Source organism: Camelina sativa, chromosome 15 (assembly GCF_000633955.1).
Source record: "Camelina sativa cultivar DH55 chromosome 15, Cs, whole genome shotgun sequence".
Taxonomy (NCBI): domain Eukaryota; kingdom Viridiplantae; phylum Streptophyta; class Magnoliopsida; order Brassicales; family Brassicaceae; genus Camelina; species Camelina sativa.
In genome coordinates this window covers 8,168,199-8,189,416 of record NC_025699.1, presented here as the reverse complement: position 1 = coordinate 8,189,416, position 21,218 = coordinate 8,168,199, and the positions used below count along the sequence as shown (strand labels likewise).

The following is a 21,218-nucleotide window of genomic DNA, read 5'->3' as shown; positions in this document are numbered from 1 at the left end:
CTAAAAATAACTGGTTTGAAGATCCGACCCCGGATGGTTCATTGATTCCTTCGTCGCAAGAGAAGGAGCAAAGCTTGTAGTGGTGGAAAGTAAGCTTTGGTTGTTATTTAGATTCGGCGGATGGGTGTTAGATTATGTTCACTGTTATGATTTAGCGACAGAGATGTGGACACGAATGCAGACATTAGGCGAGAAACCTTGCCCGAGGCGGGGGTTTGCTAGTGGCCTTTTCGGGGAAAACATATTGATATTTGAAGCTTATACTAGAGACGTAGCTAGTGCGGATGGTAAAGTGTTCAATGTGTTATATTCGTTGGATACCAAGACCTTGAAATGGGAACATAATAAACTGATAAGAGTAATATCAAAGATTCAAGATAGAAAATAGTTAGAGATGTAACAAAAAAAATAGAAAATCGTTAGATTTTGCCAATAAATTTCTTATACTTTGCACAAAATTTTCTTTTAAATATATATATTTTAATTACTTTTGTTTTTTAAAAAAATTTAACGACAAAAGTTTCTAGACTCTTTGGTAGGAAATCATGGACTAGTGCTCCATAAAGACCAGTAAATAGAGAGATTGATCCATAATATATCGTAGAGTCTCCGAAACAATTTCTTTATTTTAATGATAATTTTTTATATTTTTGGGGGAGCCAGTAGTAGGGGTTGGCTCAATACAATGGCCGTTTACAACAACACTAAAAATAACTAGTTTGAAGATCCGATCTCGAATGGTTCATTGATTCCTTCATCGCAAGAGAAGGAGCAGAGCTCGTAGTGGTGGAAGGTAAGCTTTGGTTGCTATTTGGATTCGGCGGACGGGTGTTAGATTATGTTCACTCTTACGAGCTAGCAACAGAGACGTCAGAGACGTTCTCCAATGGGATGTTTTAAATGCAACACTGGTGACCCTAACACCAAGGCCATCATAGCTCCCAATAACGGTAGTAATGTACTCGAATGGCCAGTGGACATCGAACGTTGCAAGCTACATCACAAGAAAACCGGATTTTTTTGGTACCTCTTTTCTTATATGTATATACCTCTTTAATCTATGTACCCGGAACGGTCGTATTGCCCGCCTCTATAGTTAAGCCGGCACTGTATGTGTGGTATATATATCCACAAGTTTTCATTTTTTTTTTTACTTTTAGTTACCCACACGTTTCAAATATTTGTCATAAAGCACGAACGAGCTAGTGCGCTACACCAAACCCAATTTCGATTTCCACGTTATAGTTTCTTTAAGAAAATTTCTAGCTACAGAAAATTTCATACAGGAAAAATGGAAAATTGTTAACAATTTTTTCTTACCTTAGCTTTTTACTTTTTGTTACACATAAGCTCCAAAACATTTTAAAAGCTCGAACGAACGAGTGCTCTTTCACCAAATTAATTTCAACATGTACTACACGAACATATTTATCTATAATAGTTAAAGAAATAATGATGTAACATGTATACTGAGAGTGAAATTAATTTATATAACCTTGACAATTGGATGAAGCTGTTTGTTTAGAAATCAAAACTAAAGTAAAATGAGTATATAATTAACACTTAATAATAGCCGTTTTTTCTTTCCTAAGCAATAATACGTCTTCGTATTCGTGTTTTACACAATGAAAGTCATATCAGCTTTGCATAATTTATGGGTAGTCCAGTTGGAATTCAAATTTACACACAAATATGAGATGCCAGCTTCGAGTAAAATTTGTGTCCAAAATTTGGTTTCCACCACATATTTAAGCTTTTGTTGTTAGAAAATTTTAAAAGAAAAAAACACATGTCTGGTGACCAAAAAAAAATTGAAAACACATGTGATCATATCAATTTCCAAATTCGAACATGGTGCCTGAAATTCCGTAAATTCTTGATTTTTCTTTGAGCTATAATATAATATCATGTAGATTATTTCGATAATGGATATATCATTTTACTATGAACTGGAAGAATAGAAACGAATATGAATAACTAATTTATAATTATGAAAAACTAGAAAAAAACACTTCAAAAAGAAAAATTGAACAAAAGAAAGAAACCCTAGAAGAAAAAAAGGTTAAGATTTTATCAAGGAAAGGATTAAAATATCATTTCATTATAATCTTTCATACTTGCTAATTAAGTAGTTAATAAGCTCACAAGTCATATCCATTATAGGGAAGTTGTTGTATACACTTAACAATTTTGACGTTCCTTGATGTATACAACGGAAAAAAAGTTACAAAGATGCACCGTCAGGAAATTGTACCTTCTAATATTTTAAGCACCACGATTATTGATTTTCATTAGAAAATAGAAAAATGTTATTTGATGATAACCTAACAGAATTTTTGAATAAACCTTTCACTAATTTCTATATCAAATATTCAATTGCATGCAAAGGAAGAAAAATAAATGGACAACATAAGAGCTCTTCATATAGTTGCTCTTTGAAATCACTTTATTTTTACAAACCCTAAATATATAACTCAATTAGATTTTAAGTTTTGATATAAAATTGGCATTATTTTGCAAGTAGGAACCATTCATTGTTTTTAACACGAACCTTGACGTATATGTAGGTGAGTCATCCATCACTCGTCATAAGTCTTCTTTTTCTAAACAAAATTTTAGATTTTTACCAATAATTGCTTATGTTTTGCTCGAACTTTTCTTTTTAATTGTATAGATTTTGATTAGTTTCAGAAAAATCATATTTTCGATAAAACTATCTATTAAAAACACTATACAGTAATCTATTTCCTAATAATTAATAAAAGCTAGGATAAAAAGAAAAATCAATTAGATGAAAATAATAAATAATAATAACCAGAAGAAGCTAAAATACAAAGGAGATCATATCTTATTAAACATATTACATTTTTTTAAAAATTGAAAAATGGGATTATGTTCCCAGACAAATAATAAGTATAGATGTTTCCTCAATTGATATATTTGTTGTAAAATTTGTTGTTATTCAATCAAGATTTCATTAAATTCTTTTCAAATTTGGCGTTATTAGTTTGTGAGTTGTAAAAATTCATCTAAAATGTTCATAAATATGGGGTTATTGAGTTCAGAATTTTATAAAGTCAAGAAAAGTTTTGTGCTGCCAAATTAAAACAAAATAATTTATGATTGTTAATGAATTCAATTATTTTGTTATTGGTTTATGATTTTATACACTAATCTTCACAAAATAAAATCATGCAAATATCATAAAAATAAAGAAATTGTTCCGTTAACTAGTAAAGTCTCTTATAATCAATCTCTCTATTTTTGATATTTGGAGGTGATACTAGGGACGTAGCTAGTGCGGATGGTAAAGTGTTCGGTGGTTTATTTTCCTTGGATACGAAGACATTAAAGTGGGAGAATGTGGACAAGTTCAATGCAGAGGCAGTCCTAGTCCCCGAGGGTGGTGCGCATCAACAACCTTCTCCCTGGGTGGCAATGAGGGGATTCTAATGTTGGGTGGGACGACGCTCACTGGTGCGATATGTGATGAATTTTTCCTATACCAAGTCGTGTCAACCTAGAAACTATTTGGAGTATGATAGAGCTAGTATTTGGTTTTAAATAATACTTTGTGTGGTACTTGATCTATTTACTTTGTGTGGTACTTGATCTATTTGGATGCAATATTTCTGCAATAAATATATATTCTCTTATTTTATAAAAAAAAAACTTAAATAATTTAATAATTCAGTAAGCCAATAAAGCGGATCAGCTGCAACAGCTTTGAAGTAAATCCGTAATCACATCCTATGAAACGGAAACCCTTTGTTGCGCAACCTTGACTTGGAAGTAATGAAATTGACATGTCCAAACGAATTTGTATCTGTGATTATAATTATGCGCTCCTCAACATCCACCACCCCAACAAGAGTTTGGATGATACAGGAGGAACTGATAGAGCATGTCTTAGTTTCTCTTCCCTCCTAGGAGAGGATAAGCTACTAAATCATCGGAACTATCAAACGGGAAATCGAAATCGGCAAAATCTCCGTTCTCGTCGTCGAGTAAGAAGTCGAAATCGGAGATCAGAATCAGATAGGAAAAGAGGATCAAGCGGCGGAATAGAAACGATATCGGATTCCGAAAACATGTAAGGGTTCAGATTACGTATGTAAGATGATGATAACGATCCATCTAGAGCAGACACAAAACTATTTAAAACAAGTCATTATCCATAATAAGCATACAAAACCACTGATCAAAATCCAACCAAGTCTTAAACATAAACAACAATATCCAACAACTTAACTGAAACTTCAAACTTGAGAGTTGAGAGTTGAGAGAGAAAGAGAGAGATTATTCAGGCAACAGCAAGTAAACAAAGAACTAGACTAGTTCAACTAGTCATCAGCGGATGATTACCTTAAAGGTTCCAGAATCATAGGGCTCTCGACATGATCCAAATAGACATCTCTAGCAGTAAATTGACTTCCAATGCCTTGGATGTTGATTTTTCTAGCTTTGTTTTCCTTGAGATTGTAACATAGTAGAAAGTACGGGTCTCTGACAAATTTGGGTGCAAATACAAGCTCGCCGGTGCCAAGTGTACCCCTGAACTTGAATGCTGTTTGAAAATACCTAAATGAATCATTCCAAGAAGGAATCACGACTGACACTTTTGACCATACTTGTCTGCTGGCATCTTCAAGAACCCACAAGTCAAGTGTACCGTCGATTAACAGATTCGTTACAGCTATCTTTTCGCCGTAGTTGGATAGAAGTTGGATTTGGACGTCCTTGGGTAACTCAATGACACTAAACTTTTCAGACCTCACATCAAAGCATATCAGAGACCGAACAAGTTGGACCCAAGCTAGATAATACACAACCCCATTGCTGCATATCCCTTGAGTACTACGACGAGTATAATGGGGATGCTTACATTCGATGTTTCTCCATTTCTTTCTTGTTGCTCCTAGAGTGAAAACTAGATGCTCCTGCTGCGACGCAACAACTCTTGATGATGTTTCACGTAGATGATGAAATCTACGTGGTATCATTATGCGCAGCACTTTGTATTCACCATTAACAGGATCATATCCAAAGAAGCAGCTTATGTCTTTTCTCATCGATATGACTCTCGGTAAAGTTATGAACTGGGAAGTACTAGGATTCCCAATCATCAGTAGATTATAAACATTTCGACAGCAAATCAAGCCACAGATAGGTGGAGAAAAGTCATGATATCGGTTACAACTGACCCTATGATGATCAGAAGTTGGATCCTCCTGAGAGAAAGAGTGGAATAGCTGCTTCTCCCTGTCTCCACGGTCGATTAGTGAGAGAAGAATACGTGGCTGAGCCAAAGATCGATTAAGGTACAAGTTGGTGAAACCTTTGCTCCGTACTATCGATGACCAGGATTTAGAAACGCTGATGAACTTGGAGATGTATTTGCCCTTCAATTTCATGAGAATCTCCTCTTTCATGTCTGGAGGCATACTTTCCAACGGATAGGTTTGGGACCTTGTCAAAGGTGGTGAAGTACTACACCTCCTCTCTTTCGAACCAAGCCGGATCATGGCTATTTTCAGCTCCGCTCACTCTTTTGGTTGTTGTTTACTCTGAAACCTTAAAATCTTTACAGATTTTGGAGATTTTCATGTAGATAGACCTCTCACTTTTCTTTTGTATGGTGGACAACACCTTAGCATCTAATCGTATACGCGGACGCGTGGACGGAGATACCGATGATATCTAATATTTATTAGATTCTTAGTATGCGTGGACGAATCTAAACCGATAATTTGATTATATTTTATTTTGTAAGTTTGAAAGTTTGAAGATATGACTGATATAAATTTTAGTTTTCCGAAACAAAAAGTTAGTATCAAAAATAAAAAAATAAATCTCAAAGATAAGATTCAGTTTCTAACTTTTCAATGGCTAAAATGTAGATTTTCAAATGTAGAAATGACTTCAATTGATAAGACTACATTTAGATCCTTAGTTTTAAAGTTTGAATATATGAGCTATAGTGGCAGAAAATTTTAGTTTTAGGAAACAAAAAAAATAGTTTCACAGATTTCATTCAGTTAACTTTTCAAGATGGCCAAAATGTAGAATTGCTTTCAAACAATAGGTTAATTAAAACATAATGTAAAGTTACATAAAATCTCCAAGCACGAAGGTAATGTAGATAGACCTCTCACTTTTTTTTTGTATGGTGGACAACACCTTAGCACCTAATAGTATACGCGAACACGTGGACGAATATACAGATTATATTTATTAGATTCTTAGTACGCCTGGACGAATCTAAACCGAAAATTTGATTAGTTTTTTAATTTGAAAGTTTGAAAATATAATTGGCATAAATTTTGATTTTAGGAAACAAAAAGTAAAATAAATATAAAAAAATATAAAAAATCCTCAAAGATTAATTAGATTGGTTTGTTAAACTTTTCAATGGCTAAAATGTGGATTTTCAAATATAGAAACGACTTCAAATGATATATAAATCTAATAAAAATTTTAGATTCTTAGTATAAAAGTTTGAATATATGAGCTAGTGACATAAATTTTAGTTTTAGGATCGGAAATAAAAAAGTCCCAAAGATTTGATTCAATTAACTTTTTAAAATGGCCAAATGTAGATTTTCAAATTTAGAAATGATTTCAAACAATAGGTTAAATAAAAACATAATGTAAAGTTACATAAAATCTCCGAGCACAAAAGTGTGTGATGGTTTAGTCAAACATAATTTAAAAAGATTGAGAGTAATTATTGAGGTAATTTTGCTCTTACACAAAAGATTTATAAGATGGATGATAAAGATACATCTAGCCAACAACACCAAACTCATCATTCTCGCCAAAATAAATCAAATTGAAAAACCGAAGCAGTATAAGCTCCACATAAAATCATAAATTATTTTAAACAAGTCATAAACATTGCAATTGCATAAATTCAAAAGCATACAGAACCATTGTTGATCATATATTTCAATAAGAATTAGTCTTAAACAAACAATATCCGACAACTTAATTCAAAAACTTGAAAGAAAAAGAAAGAAAAAAAAAAGAAAGAGAAAGAGAGAAATTAGTTCAGACAACACCACCAAAGAACTAGTCATCAACAGATGATTACCTTACAGTTCCAGAAACATAGGACTCTCAACATGATCCAGATAAACATGTATGTACGTTGAGTGAGTCTCAATTCCTTCGATCTGGATTTTTCTTGCTTTTTTTTCCTTGAGATCGTAACATAGTATAAAGAACGGGTCTATGACAAAGACCGGTGCCAATACAAGCTCGCCGGTGCCAAGTCTACCCCTTAACGTAAAAAATTCAAACTGACCATATGAATCTGTCCAAGAAGGAATCATGATTGAAACGTCTGACCAATGTGGTTTGTTGGTATCTTCAAGAACCCACAAGTCAAGTGTACCGGGGACTAACATATTCACCGCAGCTATCTTTTCGCCGTAGTGCGACAGATATTGGACATTCCCGCCATTGGGTAACTCAATGAGACTAAACTTTTCAGACCTCACATCAAAGCATATCAGAGACAGATCAAGTTGGATCCAAGCTAGATAATACACAACCCCATTGCTGCATAACCCTTGAGTTCTACGAGGAGTATAATGGGGATGATTACATTCGATCTTTCTCCATTTCTTTCTCCTAGCTCCTAGAGTGAAAACTTGATGCTCCTGCGACACAACATCGCTTGATGTATCATTACGTGACACCGTCATGCACAACACTTTGTATTCACCATTAACAGGATCATATCCAAAGAAGTAGCTTATGTCTTTCCTCACAGTTTGGACTCTCGGCAAAGTAATAAATTGACAAGTAGTAGGATTCCCAATCATCACTTTATTATTATGATTCAGACAGCACAGCAAGCCACGGACAGGTGGAGAAAATTCAAACCAGTTATCTTGATTCAGAGGGGGACAACTAACCGTTTGATGATCAGAGGATGGATCCTCCTGAGAGCAAGAGTAGAAGAGCTGCCTCTCATTGTCTCCATGGTGCGTCAATGAGAAAAGGATACGTGGTCGAGCCAAAGATCGATTCAGGTACAAGTTGGTGAAACGTTTGCTACGCATTATCGATGACCAGGATTTAGAAATGCTGATGAACTTGGAGATGCATTTGCCCTTCAATTTCATGAGAATCTCCTCTTTCATTTCTAGAGGAATCCTCTCCAACGGGTAGGTTTGGGACCTTGTCAAAGGTGGTGAAGTGTTACACCTCCTCTCTTTCGACCCAAGCCGGATCATGGCTGTTTTCAGCTCTGCTCTCTCTTTTGGTTATTGTTTACTCTGAAGCCTTAATATCTTTACAGAATTTGGAGATATGGATATAGACCTCTCACTTTTTTTTATGGTGGACAAGACCTTAGCACCAAATCGTATACGCGGACGCGTGGATAGATTTAGATCGATGATATCTATTAGATTCTCAGTATGCGTGGACGGATCTAGACCGATAATTTGATTAGTTCTTAGTTTGAAAATATGACTCACATCAATTTTAGTTTTAGGAAACAAAAAGTAAAATAAATATTGTCAGATTTTAGAGATTTGTAGATATTTACCTTTCACATTTTTTTAAATGGTGGACAAGCGCTTAGAGCACCTAATCGTATACGCGGACGCGTGGACGGATCTAGACCGATGAATTTACAAGATTAAAGTTTGAGTATATGAGCTAGTGACATAAATTTTAGTTTTAGAAAAAGGAAAAAATAATTAAGATTATATTTAATTAACTTTCCAAATGGCTAAAATGTAGGATTTCAAATGTAGAAATGATTTGAAACTATAAGAAAAAAAAAATATAATCTCACAAATTAAGATGTAAATTTGGATTAAAAATAATGTTTAGACATTATTTTTAAATGAATAAGATTTCAAAAAGCTTATAAAGTTAAAACAAATATTCCATTTAAAATATGTCTACAACGCGGTGTTTGGATATCCCCATTTACATAATTGTCCACTGCGATACATAATGATCCCCTTTACATAATATAATATACCATCAGTTTATGTATTTGGGTGGCCAATTGTGTAAAACCGAGGCACCCAAACACCGCATTGTAGGAACCTTATACTTCTCGAAAGTCATCTAACTAAACGGTCCACATGTGATGTAAGATGTAAATAGCATCTCAACCTGCGGCAAAACTAAACACGCGCGTCACGTAGAGTTGACGTTATTGGTCAATGGTCATTTTACTCATTATCAAAACATTATTAGTCGTACTTTCAAACTGGCATTGATGTCCAAAAAAACAACCTAATAACTCTAATTAGGATCATTTTTCCTTTGTCACGGCCGTTACTCGTTAGCAAATTTCTCTGTAAATGGTGTACTAAAAACTATTAAAGTCACTCATATGTACTCTTAATGTGTCCACCCTTCAAAGTTCAAAGCCAAAGTTCTACCTCTACCTCTTTCAAAGTATCCATTAATTACCACGATACAAAAATCAACGCAAATAGTATTTCTAATTAATTTGTGGTCTATATATCGATGAATATATCAATCTTTCCTAGATGATTCTATGAAATTTCTGTGATCAGTATATAAAAAAATAATATCAGGCACAAAAGCATGTGTTTCTTTATTTGATTTGGTATATATGTCCACTCTATAGTTACCCCCAAAAATAGCATAAGACAGCAAATTTTCTAATATATATATATAGAATGAAGTTAGATGAGCTTCTTTTTGAGGAAGTAGCGTTTGAGATGCCAAACTTGAATAATTAAAACGCAAATAGCGAGTCCTAAAGACATTAAGCTGAGATGCGCTACCCTCTTGTTTGTCTTTTCGTTTATATCCCTCATATATGCTTCCCTGCACCATTTTTTTCATTAATTAATCTTCATTTTCTAAATCCTTTTTTGCATATAAATAAGTTCTTTTTTTTGGAACATGTCTTACTTTCTTACTATATCATTTGATTTACGTTTTTTTTGTACGTATAATGATGATTCCAATTTAGTTCCGGAATGGTTATACTTGGTCGCTGAAATTTTTTTGGTAAGTCATTACTCATTAGTATCATTTTAGTTTTTTTTCTTGATTGATGGTTTTCGATTTTAAAAGCAAGAGACCAAGCCCACCGAAGCTAGAGATTTAAGAGCAAATTACAAGGAACCACGTAGTAACCAAGTGAAGGATTTAACTGTACCAACTATTCCAATCGTCGTTTTCTTCTTTATCCTGAAACCTTATAAGTGGAGGTGGTGGATGGATCGACAAAGCAAAGCACAAAACTAATTGATAAACTATGTACACCAAAAATAGAGGTCGCTAATGATTAATAAACTAAGATGGTTAAGAACCTTCAACAACAAATACATGTGAAGATTACTGAAGTATATATATGTTTCTTCAATTAGTATAAAATGAATATTGTGTTATATATTGTATCTTGTTACACTTGTACTGTTGTAGTATTACACCTTACAACAGTTCATTCGTCAAACGGCCCCAGAGATCGAATTCAGCAAGGGCAATACCGGTTAATTCCCGAAACTACTTGCTTACCAATCATTACATGTTCTATACCGTTCATCAGCTATCTTAAGAATACTATATTCGACTTCAATAATCTAATGTACAAATCTGCTTCGATGGAATTCTCGAAGATAGATAGAACCGTCAACAACAAAAACCTGTCAAGATGACAACTCCTTGGAGATGAATTATAGTAGAAACTATGTAGCCGACGGGGTACGGCAACACTTTATTGCACCTGAAAATTTACAATTTACAACAAGAGTGGAGGTTAAATTTCATTACCAATACATCCTGAAGCTGTATAAGTTTCTTAATATGCAACATGTGCTTATGAAAGGTATTTTATATAACCTCACCTGTGTTGCAGAAGTGAGATTTTTTATATATTTTATTCTCGAGGCTCTCGCCTCTCTCGCTGTTTCATCCCATTTTCACCCAATATTTATTGAGCAGCTGCGTTAGCTCTCCCCAAACTGCAACTGCAACGTCATCGAACTCATATGCTTGAGATCAAAACCATCGAAGTAACCTTTAACTCCTCATGAGTTCAGCTTACGGTGGCACCACCTACTTATACACGCTTTCATTTGGCGAGAACCCATCTTGTATCATTTTCTTAAACAGCGCATCAGCTTCATGAATTAAGCCTTGCCTAGAAAATCCCGATATCATTGTGGTGTAGGTAATAACATTAGGCTTCATTCCTTTGGAGAAAAGGCTACAAAATAAATCAAAAGCAGCTTCCATCTTACCAACCTTGCACATCCCTTGAATAATGATAGTATACGTAACAATACTAATATCCATCTCTCTCTTCCGCATGTATTCGAATATCATCAATGCTTTCCCTACCTTCCCGTTATAACACAGACCATCTAACAAAACGTTGTATGTCCTAATATCAGGATGCGCACCACGAGAACCCATCTGACTGAAAACTTCTTGCGCAACATCAGGTCTTCCCACTAGACAATAACCCTGGATAAGAACGGTGTAAGTGATCACGTTCACAACTAATCCTTTCTGGTACATCTCACCGAAGATCTTGGTCCCTTCCTCTACCCTCCTAGACTTGCAAAACCCATGTATGAGAGTAGTATAAGTCACTTCATTAGGGTAACAACCATTACTTTTCATCAAATAAAACATTCTCCTAGCCTCATCTAAACGACCAAACATACAAAGCCCCTTAATCAACGAACTGTAAGTGAAAACATCAGGATCTATAGACAAACGGATCATCACCTTGTAAAGTTCTTCAGCCTCTAAAAGCTTCCCTACTTTCACAAACGCATCGATCAAAGCAGTGAAAGTGATTACATTAGGTTCAATATTCCTCTCCATCATATCTCTAAACAACCAAACAGCGTCACTCCATCTACCAATCTCGCAAAAACCACTCACTAAAGCATTGTAAGTAACAACGTTCGGTGTAATCCCATTACTCCCCATGTGGTTAAAAACCTCCACCGCGTGATTCACATCTCTGTTTCTACAAAGACAATGAATCAACGTAGTGTATGTCACAACGTTAGGCCTAAATCCCATTCCCACAATCTCATCAAACAAAGCTATAGCTTCCTCAATCCTATTCCAATGACAGTAACCACTAACAAGAGTTGTAAACGTGAATAAGTCAGGCTCAATACCAAGTTTCATCATCTTCGCAAGAAACGACGAAGCACGAAGAGGCTGAGTAGATAGACAAACACAGTTCATAACGATGTTGCAGGTATACAGAACAGGCGAGATTCCAAGAATTCGGATTTGATCGAAGAGAGAGATCACAGTGTTGTACCTTTTCATCTTGGCGATAACAGTGAGTAATCTAGTGAATTCGGCGATTGAAGGAAGAGGACGAGAGTGAACCATACGAGTGAACAAATCAAGTGCCTCGTTAAAGTTAAGATCATCTCTCCAAATCTTTCGGTAATTAGAGAAAGCTCGAATCCAGAAACAGAAAGGAGCAGTTCTGTGGTTACCTATTATATGTAGACGATGATGCTTATGTAGAAGTAACCGTTTCGCTATCGACGCAAACCCAGTCGCAATGGATCTACGCATTCACAATTAAGTTTTTGAAGTTCGAACACTACACAACAACATCGTGACGAACAGAGAAGCGGCGGAGATTATTAGCTAGAAGAAGAACGCAAAACCTAACTAAGCGACGGAGGCACGGACACAAACTCGCCGCGTAGTAAGTTCAGTCTCTTTTTCAATCATTTAATTTAATTTATTTAATATTTATATTAAGGGTTTAATTACATAATTTTAACTCTTAATGAGAGGAGTTTAAATTTGATTGAAGGATATTAACATGTATCATCACAATTCATACAAGATATAAATTGAGGATTATACAAACAAACAAAAAGTTAAGACAAAAAGATTCACAAAAAGACTATCTGAACAACGGCTTAACACGCCTACCGACGTCGAAGTGAACTTCGGAAAGACCGGTGATTCCAGCGGTTATCTTCTGACCAATCTTTACAGGTCCTATACCTTCTGGTGTACCTATATATACATATAGACAAATCAAAACCTTTTACTCCTATGTTGCAAGTTTTACGGAATCTCTTGATGATGGGGAAAGAAATGTTTTTTTACCTGTTAATATGACATCTCCTTTGAAAAGGGTCATTACAGAACTTATGTAGCTGATGAGATATGGGACCTTGAATATCATATCCTTTGTCCAACCTTTCTGTCTTGTCTCGTCATCGACCTGTCACAGTGTGGGAATTTATCAAAAGGAAACAGGGCAGTAGCTTCATATGATAACAGAGACAATGAGGAGCCAAACCTTTAGCCAAAGTTCCAGGTTATTGGGATCCAGCACCATTGCCTTTGGTAGCTAAAACAAGATGAAGAAACCAAACTTAGGATTAGAGGCTAAGAGTGTGTTTACTATCAGTAGCTAATGGGTTATGTTTGTTATGCATATTCGCATATTGACTGGTGATGACAAGCACTACAATCTCAGTTATATACATAAATCCCTGTGGACGCAATAAGACTAAGCAATCTGCTATAAGACCCTAGCTACAATGATCTCGGACGAGAGTAATAAATGAGTCAATACTTCTAAGCTCTTATTCGTGGAGCCTAATCTTCACATGGTCTGGTGAAATTTAGCATTTTGGGAAACAAGTTCCAGATAATGACTTACAACAGAGCTGATGGGAGTAAAGGTATCCTGTCCTTTAGCAAGCGTACATGGAAGACCAGATGCCTGAAGACGAGAATTAAACACCCCCATAAGGCCATGATGATACAGTATGTGCTTAAGTAAATAATTGCTTAAATAAAAACATTGATAAGTGTGAAAACACTACACAAATCTAAGATTTTGTTTACAGGAAAAGATTGGCAAACATATGTTATGATCCCACACAGTGAAAACTCAACCAAATTATGGCTTACGAGCTTATAAAGATCGATTAGTAAATGGCAAAGCTCGAGCATGCAAGAAAATTATTAAAAGTGGGACTTATGTAAGTAAAGACCCATAAACATATATTGATACAAAAAGAAAAATGGTTATCTACCATGGCAGAAACTTGGAGTTCCCTAGCAGTCATATCAAGAGCAAGCGCATATCCTAGAGAACAACGAGAAACATAAGCACACCGTACATACTAAAAAGGGATATAAAAATACTAAGATGAAGAATACATACCACAACTAACATCACATACAAACAGGTTAACCTTATTCCATGATGCACCAATAAGTATATTACCATTTACCAACTTGTTAAAGTTAAAGACTTGATTATTACATCCACGAGGTTACATGTAAGTAAAAAAATACCTCCAATGTAATCCATGGCTAACCGTTCAGGGACATCTCTTGCTTTCTGTCCAATGACTACAGCGAGTTCCACCTCATGGTGAAGTGAATCCAGTGGATGTGGGATCTCTATTGTTCCACCGTTTTCCAGGTACGACGAAGTTGGCTTTAAGAACACAATCGGGTCCTACTTCCAGCAAATCACACCACACAAAACACAGAGAGGGTCAAATCAAAATCACACTATGCAGGAAGGAGGACCCCAGTTATGTTCCTTTACAAACCAACGATCCTAACTAATCAGTTTACGCGGCAACTTTTAAATCCCGCTCGATCCAATTTCTCGAAGATTACAAAAAGAAATGTGAAGAAGATAAAAAAAATAAAGTTCGTACCTTTGGGAGGGCGTTGCCAATACCAAGTTCTTTGGCGTGAGAAGCGTAATTGAGTCCAACGCCGACGATCTTTGTACCCTGTTTGAACAATCTCTGAATCATCGAAGTCGCCATCTTTAGGTCAACAACCAAGTCAACAACAACACAGACTCTTCTTATTTTCCCTGTTTAAGATTTGTTGTTGACTCGATTGAAGACGAAGGGTCTAAGATGAAAATTTCAAAGTTAGTGGTCAAAAGTGGAAAACTACTTAAACTATTTGGACCTATATGCAAATAATTAAGCAGCCGCGTGTTTCACGAATTTAGAAACAGTAGTAGGATACCATGACGTGGATTTTTCAAGAAAACTGATTGCTTACCATTTTTCTAATCACTTTCATATAAAACAAGGCATGTAGAAACAAAAATGTTGTTTTTTCTATTAAACTTTAATTTGATCTACGAGACTGACAATATCAATTATCAAATTATTAAACTTGTGAAGATATGTTAACTGTTAAGGATCAAATCTATTAAAAAAATGAACAAAAACATATACATAGATACAAATCTTTATCCAAAAAAAAACATGTAAAAACTTGAAAATTCTATATTATCAATGAAGATTAATATTTTCAGATATCAAGATTCTCTTTTCTATTAAAAAAAGATAATATTATTTGAGGGCAGATAAGCTTCTACAAAGAGATTTTTACATGGTAAAAATATAGGCAATGCTATGGTTTGACTTGGAATTTATGTTGAAAGGGATTTAGTCTAATAAGGAGATGTATCGACCTAATATATATTTAGTATGTTTATAAATGAAACAACAACAATAACACAATCAATAGATCATGGATGGTCGGTATAATGTTTACATTTGTACTAGCAATCAAGATTATACCCATAATACATCAGTCAACAATTTAGTTTAAAGTAAATCAATTAAGATTAATTCTTTGGGTCAACTATTTAGTTTAAAGTAAAATTTTAAATTTAGGATAAAATTCTTCAACTAAAGATTTGTCTAATCGGTGAAATGGATAACTTATCTATAATGTATATTGATATTTAGAAAACTATCATAAAAATGCGACAAGAAAACACTTTTGACAAAAAGAAAATCAACTTTTAAAAATCTTGACTCCTAAATCTTATTATGATCCTTCTTAGTAAACTTTTATTACCCACATGGTTCTTTAAATATGGATCTTTTATAAGAAAAAGAAAATATTATTGCAACTTTTTTTTTTCTGACAGTAGAAGTATATATATGTTTCACATGATCGACAGATTTTTTTTTTCTCGTGATATTACAGCCGTTCAAATCTTTATTAAATCACTGTTTTCAATTCAAGTAGAGCATTGAAAAATTAGATTTTAAGAAAAAAGAATCATTCAACCTGAAAAGCGAAAAGTGTAGAACAAGGTACGCACGATTCTACTTTTATCCTAATCTAATTATTCACATGCTACACGAGCCCCTATTAGTTTAACATTAGTGTTCTGTTCGTTTTGCTGTCTGAAAGAGAATTTATAATTTTATAACTAATACTTTACCAAAAAACTCACATATATATCTTCTCTCTCGTATGTGGACGGATAAACACAAAGTCGCCTCCTTATAATTTGCTATATCTCTCTATCTCTCTCTCATCCTCTTTAGTCTTTCTCTTATCTGCCTTCTTCAGAAACCCATCCCCCAATATGGCAGACTTAAGTTTCTTTGTTGGAGTCATAGGTAACATCACCATCTTCTTTTGCACGTGTTTTTAGTCTATCATCATCCTCATCAAGGATCACATATTAATTCACATGGCAATGATCAATTTTTCTTATATATTATAAACTGATCATTATTTTAACTATATGATGATCGATGCAGGAAATGTTATATCGGTGCTTGTCTTCCTCTCCCCTGTGTGAGTTATAATTTATCTCATCACTCTTATCTTGATTCTCAATATGATTTTGATTATATTCTAGAACAATTGATTGAGTTATAAGAAAATGGACAAATTAAAAATACATTTACGATGATCGATGAATAGGGAGACGTTTTGGAAGATAGTGAAAGGGAGGTCGACGCAGGATTACGAGTGTTTGCCGTACATTTGCACGTTGATGGGTTCTTCGTTATGGACATATTACGGGATAGTGACACCTGGTGAATACTTGGTTTCTACAGTCAATGGCTTTGGTGCTCTTGCTGAGTCCATCTACGTTCTCATTTTCCTCTTCTTTGTCCCCAAATCCAGATTCGTAAGTTTATCTTTCGACGACCTATATAAGAGTTTTAGATATCTGCTAGAGAGATCTTACGTATGTTGTGTTTTTATATGGTAAAATTTGGTTGAATGCATTTTTCATTTGATGGACAGATAAGGGATTACATTGGTCTGACTCAGATTCAGATCTGATTAGCAGATTTTTTATTTATTATGATGACGTTCTTAGTCAATAATTTCATTTCTAAATTATGTCTACTTGCTATATATAATATCAATAAACTAGGATTATGCTCCACTTTAATTTTTGACTAATTTGATTTCTTTCAATTCTTTTTTTTTTTTGTTGATCAGTTGAAAACAATTTTAGTCGTTCTAGCTCTGAACGTATGTTTTCCACTAATCGCGATTTTGGGAACAAGAACTGCGTTTGGAGATGCAAACTCGCGTTCTACTTCAATGGGTTTCATATGTGCAACTCTCAACATTATCATGTATGGTTCTCCTCTTTCCGTTATTGTAAGTCTCTACTCTCTCTTCTTAATTTTCTTATTTTTATCACACTAATTACCGAGTATTTTAGTTAATTACATAATTAATCATCTCCCTAACCAAAAAAATAGATTCTATATAAGATGGATTGTCAGGAAAAAAAAAATAAAAGAGATATTAGTCAAAGTGTTAGATACGTGTTGGTATGGATAAAAAAGACAAATATATGCAAATACTGGATTTCAGAGGGAGATAGGATTATTGCATACCAAACTAAACGACTAAATTTCAAAAAAGAAAATAAAAAACTATTGTTTTTGTATTTAAATCTGAGGGTCCAAGGCTGTTGCTTCATTTGGCTATACCCTAGGACCGGTCTTGGGCTGTCGTATATTTTAAGTGTTATATTATCATTCAGCAATAATCGAGCCAACCACCGTACCACAGCTAAAAAGAGAGACATGAAATTGTATGGAGAGTGTTTTTCAGCACGTGGTCATAACTAAAAATATCAATGTCTATTGTATCTAATCTATTATCATTACTAGATGGTTGTATACACGTAATAAGTGTCGTTTTGATCTAATATCATTTTGATCATTGATCCGATCAGAAAACGGTGGTGACGACGAGGAGTGTTCAGTTTATGCCATTTTGGCTGTCGTTTTTCCTCTTTCTGAACGGTGCGATTTGGGGTGTCTACGCTTTACTCGTACACGATATTTTTCTACTAGTAAGTATCATTGTTTTGATATAAACTTTGATAATAGGGAGATAAATCATATAGTTAAACTGGTTTGTATGTTGTGTGTGTGTGTGTAGGTGCCAAATGGAATGGGATTCTTGCTTGGGACAATTCAACTCCTAATTTATGCGTATTACAGAAATGCCAGACCAAATGTAGAAGATCATGAAGAAGAAGGCCTCATACCAAGCCAACCTCTCCTCTCTTAATTAACCAGTTTATCTTTTAATCCATAAAAATAACTAAAACGAATACAAAAACATTTTTCATTCTTCACAAACAAAATAAAAATTTTCAATTCTTTTTTTTTTTTTGGGTTGAGTACTCGTTTTGATGGCATCCTATTAACAAATCTCTTTATTTGTTTATTTTGTATTATCGTCCGGTGTCGTACATGCATATGTGATTGTAATATAGTTTGATTCAGTTTATATTACAACACAATCAATGATTCAAAACTATTGGTCACAAGCAACAAGCTTATTATGTCTTATATGATCAACTTAATATATAAATCATTGTCAAAAAGTTTTGGTTACACAACAAAGCGATAGGTAACATAACGACCAGAGGTTTCACTCAGACGTGTGATCTTCACGACTTCGCCAAGTTTTAGTCCAAAGTATCTTGCGATTGGATCGGTGACATGAATCTTTGGAAGCTATATAACAACAACACCGAAGAGTTGCAAACTTTAATTACACAAAATCAACAACAACAATACTTCTTTCTATGCGGAAAAAAAAAAACTATACAAACCTGGTTCTCTTTCACTGTGTATCTCTCCAGGAAAGTTTTCTTCTCATCAGTAGTAAGAGCTTGATGCTCAGGAACAAAAACATGGTTCTTTACGTTCACTAGCAATTCCCCTTCCTAAGCCCAACAATACTCAATGGTCATCAAGAGAACAAAAATCAAAAAGTGTTTTTTATTCTTTTTTTAAATTACCTGGAAAACTTCAATATGAAATTTTGGATAGATTTCTCTAATAGAAAGCTGAGCAAAGCTGGAAAAATCCTTTATATCTTGCACCACCAAAATTGCTCTGAAAACATTATCCGATTTCAACTTGTTCGTGTACTTCTTCATGTCCGCAACTCCAACTTTGGACTTATTAGGGAAGAAAATATAGAGCTACGTACACAACGATGCTTTGTATCAGTTTTGTTCTATGCAAATGCCAATAAACCAAATTTTCCATCCACAAGCATCTTATTTTAAGGTATAAACATATTTTAGAAACATTAATTATGAATACATATATGTACCTTCTCATTGTCATCGTTTTTCTTAGCTTTGAGAGTATTTAGAGCCTTCCTTTTAAAATCGTCGCCGTATTTCTCAATAAACTCTCCTAGGGTCATCGTAATTTCCGAATCCTCGATAGAGTAGCCACGATCCTTGAGCATCTGCATCAATGTCCTCTGGACTAGGTACAGTTTTTTAATCTCTTCGTCCGTTAGCGCCATATTCTCACCGATTTTTACTACACTGCTTTGTTACGTTCAGCTATTAGCTTCTCACAGGAAAATCAATATGCAAAACAAATGATGATCTAAAAGGGAGGAGAGAATCACGTACGAAATATGCAAAAAATAGCAAAGGAGATGGATGTTTTTTAAGCGGCTGCGAAACCCTAAGAATATTTTACATCTAATTTATATATATAAAAAGGTAAAACGAAACTAAACTTGACATTTTTTTCTGGAGAATTAAATATCAGGGTTTTTTTTTTATATAGTTAATGTCGGTTTGGAGTCCAATTAAAAATTTTGGAAACATGCTCTTATTTTTTCCTCCTAATCTAGATACGAAACTCTCGATGCCAAAAAAAAAAAAAAAAAAAAAAAAAAAAANACTCTAGTCCGAAAGTTACCATGTTTTCTTCACTGCCTAGCCGACATTGTTTTAAAATTTTCTGTACCGTAATATATAACACAAGTTTCATAGAAATTATATTGGGACTTAATTCAATAGATTTGGGTAACTGTAAACATAAAGAAAAAAAGCCAGATATGCACATAACCGGGCATGGCCAGCCTACAGCCTAAACTACATGCAATACAAATCGGAGGTGGTGTACCACTTTTTTCTTCAAGGTTTCAACTCAAAACCAAATCTTAAGAATTTGTATTTGTGAAACAGTCGACCCAAGAACTTTTGAGACGTGCAAAAGTGAATAAATAAAATCATTATCGTTGCATATTAGGCTCAATTTCGATGATTTATTCCAGGCCTCATATCATGATGTATTTGTAGTTGTAAAGACTGAGACATAAACTTGAACATATTGATGCATGCATACTTAAACAAACGTAGATGGTCATGACACAAAACACAAAAGGAGAAGGGGGTTTACACGGTAACCGAACATAAATAGTTTAGTTTGGAATTAGTTAATTTGTGGGGACAAAGCCAGCTGGGATGATAGGGGATATCTTGAGCATACCGATGATGAAGTTACCGACGATGTTGAACGGGGATACGAGTTGTCCGGTGGAAGGGAGGGTGGCGTCGCAGTTGGAGCGAGGGGTTGGGACGACGAGACGACAGCCGCTGAAGAGTGCGGGAGTCGATAGTTCATCTGTAGAAAGCATGAATATTCCGGCAACGTTAGTAGTCGTTTCCGAATCGACTGTTTTTTGGCTTCCGCACTGGAGCTGGATGATCGCATCTGTTAATTAGTTTGCAGCATTATATTAGTAATAGTATATATGTACTTCTTCGCATGTTCTCTATATAATGTTTTTTCTTTTTCTTTTTTTTTGGGTGTGATATGGCAATGTACAACTCCCCCCAACCATTCATTACACAGACGCATACACTGATACACATATTGACAAAATAGATTTGAAAAGGGAAATTGGTAATTATATCATTACACAAAAGCATTATACATTTAAAAACCTGGAAACAAAATTACAACAGAAGACTTTGAAGATTGAGACATAAGTATAGACCTTATTCATGCATACGCAAGCAAACGTAAATGGCCATGAGACAAAACATATTAAAAGAAGGGAAACACACTGTAACCGAACATACATATAGTTTGGAATCAGTTAAGGAGATTAAAGCC

The 21,218-nt window shown here is 34.6% G+C and overlaps 6 protein-coding genes across 7 annotated transcripts; 1 reads left to right on the top strand and 5 right to left on the bottom strand.

Annotated features, from left to right (window-relative positions):
• Positions 4,156-5,648, bottom strand: LOC104746004 (putative F-box protein At3g10790). Its single transcript, XM_010467393.2, has one exon. It carries the CDS (start codon positions 5,523-5,525, stop codon positions 4,362-4,364), a length of 1,164 nt encoding a protein of 387 aa, XP_010465695.1. The 5' UTR covers positions 5,526-5,648; the 3' UTR covers positions 4,156-4,361.
• LOC104746003 (F-box/kelch-repeat protein At3g04660-like) lies at positions 6,923-8,285 on the bottom strand. The gene is made up of 2 exons (XM_010467392.2): positions 7,923-8,285; positions 6,923-7,664 (listed from the first exon to the last, which is right to left on the bottom strand). Exons 1-2 carry the CDS (start codon positions 8,241-8,243, stop codon positions 7,095-7,097), a joined length of 891 nt encoding a protein of 296 aa, XP_010465694.1. The 5' UTR covers positions 8,244-8,285; the 3' UTR covers positions 6,923-7,094.
• On the bottom strand, positions 10,617-12,689 carry LOC104746002 (putative pentatricopeptide repeat-containing protein At3g16710, mitochondrial). Of its 2 annotated transcripts, XM_019237042.1 has the most exons (3): positions 11,254-12,689; positions 10,854-11,149; positions 10,617-10,732 (listed from the first exon to the last, which is right to left on the bottom strand). In XM_019237042.1, exons 1-2 carry the CDS (start codon positions 12,559-12,561, stop codon positions 11,132-11,134), a joined length of 1,326 nt encoding a protein of 441 aa, XP_019092587.1. In that variant the 5' UTR covers positions 12,562-12,689; the 3' UTR covers positions 10,617-10,732; positions 10,854-11,131. The 2 variants fall into 2 exon arrangements, with proteins under 2 accessions (XP_019092587.1, XP_010465692.1); XM_010467390.2 differs by having other exon boundaries at positions 10,854-12,689.
• LOC104746001 (acylpyruvase FAHD1, mitochondrial) lies at positions 12,767-14,863 on the bottom strand. The gene is made up of 7 exons (XM_010467389.2): positions 14,691-14,863; positions 14,317-14,482; positions 14,052-14,104; positions 13,673-13,735; positions 13,307-13,357; positions 13,111-13,228; positions 12,767-13,017 (listed from the first exon to the last, which is right to left on the bottom strand). The coding sequence occupies exons 1-7, from the start codon at positions 14,802-14,804 to the stop codon at positions 12,902-12,904; spliced, it is 681 nt and encodes a 226-aa protein (XP_010465691.1). The 5' UTR covers positions 14,805-14,863; the 3' UTR covers positions 12,767-12,901.
• Positions 16,269-18,600, top strand: LOC104746000 (bidirectional sugar transporter SWEET16). The gene is made up of 6 exons (XM_010467388.2): positions 16,269-16,415; positions 16,560-16,596; positions 16,726-16,936; positions 17,257-17,421; positions 18,008-18,127; positions 18,217-18,600. Exons 1-6 carry the CDS (start codon positions 16,382-16,384, stop codon positions 18,346-18,348), a joined length of 699 nt encoding a protein of 232 aa, XP_010465690.1. The 5' UTR covers positions 16,269-16,381; the 3' UTR covers positions 18,349-18,600.
• On the bottom strand, positions 18,675-19,608 carry LOC104745999 (DNA-directed RNA polymerases II and IV subunit 5A-like). The gene is made up of 4 exons (XM_010467386.1): positions 19,408-19,608; positions 19,088-19,273; positions 18,899-19,012; positions 18,675-18,800 (listed from the first exon to the last, which is right to left on the bottom strand). The coding sequence occupies exons 1-4, from the start codon at positions 19,606-19,608 to the stop codon at positions 18,675-18,677; spliced, it is 627 nt and encodes a 208-aa protein (XP_010465688.1).

Bases quoted from the DNA above. Each gene is read 5' to 3' on its own strand.
- LOC104746004 (XM_010467393.2), bottom strand. From the start codon at position 5,525: ATGATCCGGCTTGGTTCGAAAGAGAGGAGGTGTAGTACTTCACCACCT.
- LOC104746003 (XM_010467392.2), bottom strand. From the start codon at position 8,243: ATGATCCGGCTTGGGTCGAAAGAGAGGAGGTGTAACACTTCACCACCT. The intron at 7,665-7,922 runs GTTAGTTGTCCC...GTTGTGTCGCAG, and splicing joins CATCCTCTGATCATCAAACG to GAGCATCAAGTTTTCACTCT.
- LOC104746002 (XM_010467390.2), bottom strand. From the start codon at position 12,561: ATGCGTAGATCCATTGCGACTGGGTTTGCGTCGATAGCGAAACGGTTA.
- LOC104746001 (XM_010467389.2), bottom strand. From the start codon at position 14,804: ATGGCGACTTCGATGATTCAGAGATTGTTCAAACAGGGTACAAAGATC. The intron at 14,483-14,690 runs GTACGAACTTTA...TGCTGGAAGTAG, and splicing joins TTGGCAACGCCCTCCCAAAG to GACCCGATTGTGTTCTTAAA. The intron at 14,105-14,316 runs GTATTTTTTTAC...GTTGTTCTCTAG, and splicing joins AGCCATGGATTACATTGGAG to GATATGCGCTTGCTCTTGAT.
- LOC104746000 (XM_010467388.2), top strand. From the start codon at position 16,382: ATGGCAGACTTAAGTTTCTTTGTTGGAGTCATAG. The intron at 16,597-16,725 runs GTGAGTTATAAT...ATCGATGAATAG, and splicing joins CTTGTCTTCCTCTCCCCTGT to GGAGACGTTTTGGAAGATAG. The intron at 16,937-17,256 runs GTAAGTTTATCT...TTTGTTGATCAG, and splicing joins TTGTCCCCAAATCCAGATTC to TTGAAAACAATTTTAGTCGT.
- LOC104745999 (XM_010467386.1), bottom strand. From the start codon at position 19,608: ATGGCGCTAACGGACGAAGAGATTAAAAAACTGTACCTAGTCCAGAGG. The intron at 19,274-19,407 runs GTACATATATGT...TTGTGTACGTAG, and splicing joins AAAACGATGACAATGAGAAG to CTCTATATTTTCTTCCCTAA. The intron at 19,013-19,087 runs GTAATTTAAAAA...TGTTGGGCTTAG, and splicing joins TTCATATTGAAGTTTTCCAG to GAAGGGGAATTGCTAGTGAA.